The sequence below is a fragment of the Vulpes vulpes genome, chromosome 11 (genome assembly GCF_048418805.1).
Source record: "Vulpes vulpes isolate BD-2025 chromosome 11, VulVul3, whole genome shotgun sequence".
Lineage (NCBI taxonomy): Eukaryota > Metazoa > Chordata > Mammalia > Carnivora > Canidae > Vulpes > Vulpes vulpes.
The window spans coordinates 9,001,139-9,011,074 of record NC_132790.1 but is presented as its reverse complement, the minus strand read 5'-3'; the positions used below and the strand labels follow the sequence as shown (position 1 = coordinate 9,011,074).

Genomic DNA, 9,936 nt, shown 5'->3' with positions numbered 1-9,936 from the left:
TCCAACACTTTTCTTACTCCATATTGAGTCTATCCCATGCTTTCCTACAAATTGCTACAATAAACCTCATGTCTGTATTCCACTTAAATAAAAACTTAACAGATTTTAATGTATTATTAACGTAACATGCTATGCAAGTGTACAGGGGCCTGACGAAGGCATTTGGGTCCATGGCTTAAATGACACAGGTGTCTACTGCAGTTTGTGAGTACTTAGCTTTCCTTTATTATGGCTTTTAAAAAATAATTTTCAAAAGTGCATGATTCCTTTGGACCACTGTTTAGGAAAGATTAGAGATAAAACATTTCCAGTAATAAATTAGTCATCTGTATATAAGTTCAGATTAGAAAATGTCAAATACTGGGAAAAAATAGATTTTAAGTTAGCTCAATTTTAAATATGGGGTCATTTCACGTAAATATCTAACTTGAATCTTCAATGTTTCACTTATTTGATGTGTTAATTCCATTCCATCAGGTCTTCTTTCAATAATTTCTCAACTATTCCAGAGAAGATATAAAGAATTCAACTTCTGTCAATTACTTTATCTGCCTTCACGCAACCAGGGTGAGAAACTTCTGTTCCCTCCATGAGAGTCACAATAGGAAAATAATTCCCCCAATCCCTTAAGCAAGGAGAAAATAATACTGTAGTTCAGAATAAGGACTGCACAGCTGTGAACTTGCACATTCTGATTCCAGAGCACTTCATTTCAGCAAAAAAGTACTGAGTCCTTTTCAAAATCCAACCCCAGTTAAGAAACAGAGGTCACAGCCACAGCCACAAATGCAGAAATTATATATACTGACAAAAGTACTCCCAGTAAGGTGGTAGGATTTTCAGGTGGTACCTTTCCTTCAACAACAAATGCACTCGGGAGGTTCAGGAGGATGATTCTGTTTTTCTCAAAATGTTGCGACATTTGCTGAATCTTCTTCCACTAGGCCTGCTGAGACCAGAGAAACCGATCACATTTTTCCAGCATGCTTTGTATCAAGGCTCTGAAATCCCAAAGAAAAGAAACAAGTGCATTTAGTTTTCATTGTTTATTTCTTTACAAAAGAACATTTAAAAACCCACAAAGAATTAAAGGATTCAAAAAGCTGACTGATTCTGTGCATCAAAAGACAATCATAAGAGTGAAAAGGCATCCTGTCCTGTAGGAAAAGATACTTGAGAATCATATATTTGATAAAGGGTTAATATCCAGAATATATAAAAAAAATTCATCCAACAACAAAAAACATGACAAAAAGATAGGCAAAAAGACTTGATAGGTCTCCAAAGATAATACACAATCAGCCAACAAGCATATGAAAAGATATTCAATGATCCTTTATCATTAGGGAAATGCAAATAAAAACCACGATGACTTGTCATCAGGATGGTTACTACCAAAAAGAAAATAACTAGTGTTGGTGAGAATATGTAGAAAATGGAACCCTTGTACACTACTGGTAGGAATGCAAAATGGTGTAACCCCTACAGAAAACAGTATGGCAGTTCCTCAAAAAATTAAAAATAGAATTCCATATGATCTAGCAATTCCACTTCTGGGGTAGGGTCTCAAATCTATACATTCGTGTTCACAGCAGCATTACTCATAATTGCCATGAGGTGGACGCATCCCAAGTATCCACAGACAGATGAAAGGATAAACGAAATGTGGTATATTCACACAATGGAGTATTATTCAGCCCTACAAAGGAAGGGAAGTCTGACACATGTACAGAATGAACCTTATGAACATTATGTTGAAAATAAGCCAGTCACAAAAAGACAAACACCATATGATTCCATTTATATAAAATACTTATAATACAGTAGTCCCCTCTTATCCACAGTTCCACTTACTATGGTTTCAGATACCCATGGTCAACTGTGGTCCAGAAAGAAATGACCTTCTGACATATGAGAATGATAGCCTAACACCACGTCACAATGCCTATGTCATTCACCTCAGTTTATCTCAGCACATAGGCATTTTATCATCTACATCATCACAAGAAGGGTGAGTATGATACAATAAAATATTTTGAGAGACAGAAAGAGAGAGGAAAGACCACATTCACATAACCTTTATCACAGTATGCTATTATGATTGTTCTATTTTATTATTACAGTTATTGTTAATCTCTTACTGAGCCTGTGGAGATGACAGGACAATGGTGAAACAAGTATTACCTCTGTCTCTTCTCAGCAATCCTTAGGATATCACAGGTTCTGGTAAACCTCTCTGACAACTCCAGGGTCAAACCACATTCCTGCAGCAGTGACCAGGCCTGATCTGGGCCCATGGCCTTAGCTAATAGGAGGGCCACATTCTCCACGTTGATGGGGGAAGGCCCATCACTGAAGTTCCCATTTGGTGACTTCTGGGGTGCGGGCTTCGTGTTCTTGTTCTGTACAAGATGCAGGAGAAGCTTCCATTCCTCCACAGTCTCTGGGACCCAACCTTAACACACACGCACACAGAAACACACAACTGTTGGCTCTCATGGCTCGTAGTGCTCTGCCTGCATACAGTAGTAGATGGTCAAAACCACTTGTGAAAACATTTAATATCAAAACATAAGAACATAATCACATCATCCTACCATGAAGTTGTTTTCTGAATATTTGTTGAATAAATAATTCATTAAGAGAAGTCACAAAATTAGTTCCGTAATTCTTTATTCACTTGCTTACTCAGGAATTTCTCAGGTATGGTCTGGGCTAGGCACACAGGTGCAGCGAGGGACCAATGGACATGACCCCTACACTCTTGCGGAGTTCACAGTCTAGTAAAGGAGGCAGAACTTAAGTAAACACAGAAATAAATCTGTACTTATAAACTGGGCTAAGTGCAGGGAACCATCACAGAGAATGGCAGGTTTAGGGGAGGATCTGAGAAGAGCTCCATGAGGACGGGACAGGTAAGCAGAGAGCTGAAAGACCAAGCAAACTTAGAGAGCATATGCCTGTGGCTCATACAGGGCAGCTTGAGGTCTCAGGGCATCAGGAACAGAGGATGAATGAGCCTGCATATCTGACAAAGGACACAAAGAGGGTAACTTGACACAGGACAGAACTTGAATTCAAGGAACTCAAAGAAAGGCCTACAGTGCACAAAGGCCTGGATTTTATTCTGAGTTCCATATAAGGGGCTTCAGAGAGAAGAGCCACAATCATCCAATTTTTATAAAACCCTTCTGGCTGCTACAAGGAAAATGGATTAAAGGTGGGAGAGAATAGAAACCAGAAGATTAACTCTGAGGTTACTGCAGCCATCTAGGCAAGTAGCTAGGACCAGAGAGCTGGTGATGAAGCAAAAGTAGACAGATACGAGATCTACTTCTGGCAGTAAAACCAACATGCCTTGAAGAATGATTAATATGAGTTATGGAGAAAGAGAATTATCAAGAAAAGACCCCCATGTAATACACCAAGGGTAAGAACAGCTGCTATTATTACTTTAACAAAATATTCAGGAACACCTGGGGGGTTCAGTTGGTTAAGTGTCTGCCTTCAGCTCAGGTCATGATCTCAGGGTCCTAGCCTGTGCCCTCCTTGCTCAGCAGGGGCTTTATTTCTCCTCTTCCCTCTGCCTCCTCCTCCCCACTCATGCTCTGCTTCTGTCTCACTAATAAATAAATAAAAGCTTTAGACAAAATATTCAGTCCTTTTATCTAGGCAGAAAAGATTTTTTTTCTTTTTAAGATTTTATTTATTCACTCATGAGAGACACAGAGAGACAGAGGCAGAGGCACAGGCAGAGGGAGAAGCAGGCTCAAGGAAGACAGCCTGATGCGGGAATTGATCCTGGGACTCCAGGATCACACCCTGGGCCAAAGGCAGGTGCTAAACTGCTGAGCCACCCGGGGATCCCTAGGCAGAAAAGATTTTAAGTGATATTTTCTTTATGTTTCCTGAATCCTCAGTTTTAATCTATAATAAACATTATGTTATGAATTTAAAAATATATACCATGTATATCTTAATTATTCTGGTTATTTTTCAGAACTGTACAGTTCTAGTCCTACAGAACCACCTGGGCCTCTTCATTTCTGAAACAAAAATGACCTCAGTAATATTGGGACATCTGAAACTAACACTTGCCAGTCAACTGGCTTCTTTGCTCTGTTCTAACTTTCCCTCTCCTACACCAACAGGGCTGAACTGACCTGTAAGTCACACTACTGAATGAAGGTTGCTGATGTCACAAGGTTGGCATCTTTACACTGAGATGAATGAAGTAGCACTACAAAACATTCAAGATGGGCTCTCAGATCTCAGATATCAGTGTGTCAAAGTTCTGGCCTTTTAATTGTCATTTTATCTGTGCTGGATTGATGAAAATTAAAAAAGAAAAAAAATTTAAGTATCTAAATATCTGTGAAGGCTTAGGAAAAGCTGCCACTCCATTTTAAATTCATTTTAATGATATCTTAACTTCTGCCTGTGTAAAAGGCAGCATGGTGCTGAGAAAAGAATCTGAGCTCAGGGATCCCTGGGTGGCTCAGCGGCTTAGTGCCTGCCTTTGGCCCAGGGCTTGATCCTGGAGTTCCAGGATCGATTCCCACATCAGGCTCCCTCCATGGAGCCTGCTTCTCCCTCTGCCTGTGTCTCTGCCTCTCTCTCTCTCTCTCTGAGTCTCTCATGAATAAAGAAATAAAATCTATTAAAAAAACAATCTGAGCTCAAACTTTAGAGATAGTGAGACCTGGGTCTGAACACTTCTTCCACCAGTTGCATGGCTTTGGGGAAACTGTTCTTCCTCTTTAAAACTTTGGTAAAATAGAAATAACAGTAACAATTCCAACAGCTTGTCATCTCATTTAAACAGCAAGTGAAAAAGCACCTAGTATATGATGCCTAACATACCATATAGTATGCATTCATTGATAGAAAAGTTGTCTGTAGTTTATTCCTAATTATGATTTCATATATATACTAAGTGATAGAGATTAAAAAAAAAAATCCCAAAAAGCTCCCAAACCTCCACAGATTTGACAGTTAGCTAGAATTACATACAGGATCATTAAAATGTTCACTAAATTTCTTTACTGAAATGTCTGCAGTGACATCTAAAATACTACAATCAAGAGTAACCAATTGGGATTTACATACCATTGTCCCCTTCCATCAGGCTCATATCGTTCAAGCACACAATGTTGGTAAAGGCCTCTCTTCTTCTCTCTAACTCCAAACAAAGACTAAGATATCCAGGCCAGAAACTTTAAAGAGATCAAAGTTAAAGAAAGGAATCAAAACAGCAAATTTACCTGGAGCTGTACTGTCCAATAGAGTAAATGTTAGCCACACATGGCTACTTAAATTTAAATTAAATAAAAACTCAGTTCTTCAGCTGACCAAACCATATTTCCAGTTCTCAATGGCTACAAGTGGCCAGTGGCTACCATATTGGACAATGTAGAAGACTATTTCCATTATCACAGACAGTTATATTAGTTAGCCCTGATCTAAAGTGTTTAAGAAAAAAGAATAAAAGCTAGAGATAAATACTAACATTTGAGGCTAAGCACCAATTATGAAACATGTAAGCTAATATATTTTATAAACTTTCAGGTTTCTTCCCCAAATATGCAAACTATGTTTTCCCTGACTCTACCCCCTCCTTCATTTGCTATACCCATTGTCTATAAGTCCCATTGCATTTTCCTTCATAATGTCCCTTGGATGTGCTCCTTCTGCTGCCCTACTAATCACCAATTCAATCATATCTGAATTACTAAAACAGCTTCCTAGCTGGCACTCCTACCTCCAATCCTTCTCATATATGACACCAGAAAATGATCTCCCAAAAGCTCCATTTTTATGTCATTTTTGTACCAAAAACTCTAAAAGGTCTCTACTGATAACTAAATTCTTCTGACAAGCCACCAATGTCCTACATGATCTCATCACCCACCATACCTGGCTAGTCTCATCCCTTATTATTAATGAACAAATTCGTATCAAGAACCTACCACTGTGAATTAAGGCATTATGAGGAAAAAGGAAGACACAGGTCCCTATCTCCAAAAGATTATAATCCAGGTAGAGCCCTAAAATAACATTGCCAAACAATAAATAACTACTATGTGGTATGGATAAAAAGCAATGTCAGTTTCTCATGCTCCTGCTATTGCTGGTTTGCTCACCTGCCCTGCCTTCCTCTTGGGCTCCTTTATCAATACAAATCCTGTCCAGCCTTCAGGACTTTACTTCCAAAGTCTCACCTCCTTCTGAAGTCCTTCACCAGCACTTCTCTTGAGCACATTCTGATCTCTCCCTTCTCGGGAATCCTGTATCAACTCCTATCACATGGTCTGGAGCTTAATTAAATACCATCTAAGTGCCTGAGAACTGGGGCTAGCTACTAAGGACCAGGGGGAGAGAGGAATTAGCAAGGGCCAATCTCTTCTACACAATGAAAAAACATTCACAAAGTTTAAACGGAAAAAGATGTTTACTTTACTATCACTTAAAACAAAAGATACTTTTCCCTCGTAAAGAGAATTTCCAAATGAAAATCATACCAATTCACGGCCTTCACTACAAAGCTGTTAATAAAGAAGATGATCCTAATCTTCAGCTTCTAAAAAATTCTTACTTACCCATGAGACCTACAGATGTCAGTCATTTTCTCTTTGGTTGTAAAATCTGCAGGTAGTTTAATGAGATGCAGCATCAGCTGACTGTAGCCCCATGAAGACAAGTGTGAATGAGGCCTGCAAAATGAAAAGCTCTAAATAAATTGAATAGGAAATACGTTCTACAAACTGTTTTTTTAAATCATCTGATAGATAAGAATACAGTTTAATTTTATTTGTTCCATTATTATTGTAGCTTTCAAACATTTCTACTTGGCTTTTGAAAAATTAAAAATAGCTATGTTTCCTATACAAATACCAATTTTTTAAAATTACACATTTTAGGTCATCAAAAGCAAAGAAAAGTCTATAATCCATCACTCACAGACTGCCACTGTATGTCCTTCTAGACCTTTTGTATAGGCATCATATAAGATAGGCACTTGGGGGGGCTTTTAAAAAGCTTTCCTAGAGGAAAGCATAAGGAACATTTCTAATACAGAACACGTATCAGTGTGTATTTTTTTAATGAATTCTTTTTTTTAGTCCCAAGCCATGTCTAGAAATTTCCAGGGAGAAAACATACAATTTTCTCCCTCTAATATGGATTGTATCAAGGACTCTTAATGTGGATCCATGAAAGAGGTTCAGGGGGATCAGTTTAACCTGAAATCATGTGCAAAATTGTGCAGGGATGTGCATTTTTCCTGAGAGGGATCATCAGATTCTTATATAAGATCTGTAACTCAAAACATGTTCAGACCCACTAAGTCTCATTACTACCATGATTTGAGCCAGTCTCTTCCATCACTATTCCTCAAGTAAGTCAAGAATGCTACATGTGAATAAAGGCATTTTCCATTCCAAAAGAACTGTAGAGCTTAGAAAGTGGGCTTCTGTACCTGGGGTTTCCTTCATCGTCCATTGTGCTGGTGCTTGGGGGAGCATCGTGGGACACGGCCAAAAGCAGCCAATCCAACCTTAAAGACTCTGGTTGCAGAAGAGACTCAAGAAAGGAGGGCCTAAAAGAAAGGTGGGGATAAAAGTCACCAATCTTCATGCTGAGAAAGGAGACATAAAATCTGGGAAAGTGAAAAAAAATGTTACCAGGGGATCAAAATAGTAGGTGAAATAACTTGAAAACACTCTGCTACGAAATGTCTAGAAATGCTGGTGAAAATCTGACAGCCGGAATGCCTGAGTGGCTCAGCAGTTGAGCATCTGCCTTCGGCTCAGGGTGTGATCCCGTCCTGGAGTCCCAGGATTGAGTCCCACATCGGGCTCCCTGCATGGAGCCTGCTTCTCCCTCTGCCTATGTCTCTGCCTCTCTGTGTGTGTCTCTCATGAATAAATAAATAAAATCTTAAAAAAAAAAAAAAAATCTTACAGCCTTTTAAATGAACAGGTGAGCTCAAGATAAGGTAAATGCCTAAAGGCCTAAAAAGAAAAAAAAAAAAAAGAGAGAGAGAGAGAGAAAAATAAAAACCAGCATGGCAAATGTAAATCAATCAGAGGAAAAAAATGATCAGGGTGGGAGGGGTGGGGGATGGATGTTGCTAGCTTCAACAACTAACAGCAATGCAGAAATAGGAAATGAGGCCTCAGCCTAAAAAGGGGACAAAAAGCTGGAACTGAGATCCACAAAAAGATGAGATTCCTCCGAAAGCTGGAATATTATCAGTAAAGAGGTTGACAATAAACCTACTGAGCAGCACAGACAACAAGTTTATCTGTCTTAGCGTTAAGACCTGAAGCAGGGGTTAAATGTACACTGATCATCTGAGAATCCCTGGGGGATGAGGGGGATGGTAGGAAAGAGAAGTGTGGTATGCGCACATTTATAGTGTGTGCTGCGGACTGTGACAGAGGGTAGTGGCTGGAGGCGTCCTCTTCCATAGCAGGGGCCTCAGCATTGTGGCAGTTGGCAGTAAAAATGTTACAGCGCCTTCCACAAAGGAAACAATGCCCTATCAAGGCAAAGGAGTCTGCAAATATTCTCGCCTTCTCACCGTTGTTCTTCAGGCCTCGATTTCACCAGACTGTCTAAATAGGCCAAAAACTGAGCAGGATGATGATGACAAAGTTGCATGACATCCGACGGCAAAACAGATGGGTAAAATCCGATTAAGGACCGAAGGGCAGATTCTCCAAACCTCTCATACAATCTGCATTTAAAAACAAAATAAGTTAGTCTTCAACTTCAGTGACATGATGTAACTTGGTTACACTAAGCACTTACTAGAAATAAAAATAACAAAAGAGACTGCCCACCATGCAACTGAGTAAAATTTTAGAGATTAAGACAAAAATTTTTTTAATTTTTTAAATTAATTAATTTATTTATGATAGTCACACACAGAGAGAGAGAGAGAGAGAGAGGCAGAGACACAGGCAGAGGGAGAAGCAGGCTCCATGCACCGGGAGCCCGATTTGGGATTCGATCCCGGGTCTCCAGGATCGCGCCCTGGGCCAAAGGCAGACAAAAATTTAAAAAATATGCTTTATTCATATAAACAACATATACGACAACTTACCGGGCACAATAAGCAATCAACAAAGGATTGTCAAAGGGGACTGAGTCATTTAATAACTTTAGTCTTGTTGGGAGGTCTCCTTGTTCCATCTCTATATATGTAGGATTGGAACTTGCCAATTCTGAAAGATAAAGCACACCCTTTTCCTTTCATCTCATAGCTGTAAATATTCAGTTCATGAACACATTCATTCAACAATCATTAGTCATGGACCTACTGCGTGCATGGCACAATGTTTAAGCACTGAAAGACAGATAAAAATGAGTAAGACACAATCCCTACTTTTAAAGACCTTAAAATCAAATTGGGAGGCAAAATACACTGTAATTTTTAAATGAGAAAAGAACACACAACCAAGATATAACCCACTATCACCCTCAAAAAAAAGTATAACAACAACAAAAAAAGTATAACATATATTAGCACGTATCTGTTATATACTAAATCAGCAGAATAGACAGATCAATCTATGATCAATACCAAATTTCTCATTTTTCCTAGAGCCAGTGCCTCTACTCCATTTTTTTGAACAAAATAAATTACATTAACTTAAAATTTCACCTATTTTTAACGAACATCAGTTATAGCCAGGTCAAGTGTGTGTGATCTAGTTAAAACTACTTGTAGTTTAAAAAAAAAAAAAAAGGGATCCCTGGGTGGCACAGCGGTTTGGCGCCTGCCTTTGGCCCAGGGCGCGATCCTGGAGACCCGGGATCGAATCCCACGTCGGGCTCCCGGTGCATGGAGCCTGCTTCTCCCTCTGCCTGTGTCTCTGCCTCTCTCTCTCTCTCTCTCTCTGTGTGACTATCATAAATAAAAAAATTAAA

General features: G+C 39.2%; 1 protein-coding gene across 5 annotated transcripts in view; it reads right to left on the bottom strand.

Annotated features, from left to right (window-relative positions):
* Positions 1 to 201: 201 nt before the first annotated feature.
* The window catches only part of HPS5 (HPS5 biogenesis of lysosomal organelles complex 2 subunit 2), a 44,408-nt gene continuing 34,673 nt past the window's right edge, over positions 202 to 9,936 (bottom strand). For 3 of the 5 annotated variants that reach the window (XM_025988184.2, XM_072725451.1, XM_072725452.1), the window contains 7 exons: positions 9,110 to 9,230; positions 8,585 to 8,740; positions 7,478 to 7,597; positions 6,600 to 6,713; positions 5,110 to 5,216; positions 2,185 to 2,455; positions 202 to 1,001 (listed from right to left, as the gene is read on the bottom strand). In XM_025988184.2, the coding sequence (XP_025843969.2) occupies positions 941 to 1,001; positions 2,185 to 2,455; positions 5,110 to 5,216; positions 6,600 to 6,713; positions 7,478 to 7,597; positions 8,585 to 8,740; positions 9,110 to 9,230 (950 nt within the window). In that variant the 3' untranslated portion in view covers positions 202 to 940. Of the gene's footprint in view, positions 1,002 to 2,184; positions 2,517 to 4,163; positions 4,324 to 5,109; positions 5,217 to 6,599; positions 6,714 to 7,477; positions 7,598 to 8,584; positions 8,741 to 9,109; positions 9,231 to 9,936 lie in introns of those variants that run through there. The other 2 variants (XR_003233390.2, XM_025988185.2) reach the window with 2 other exon arrangements.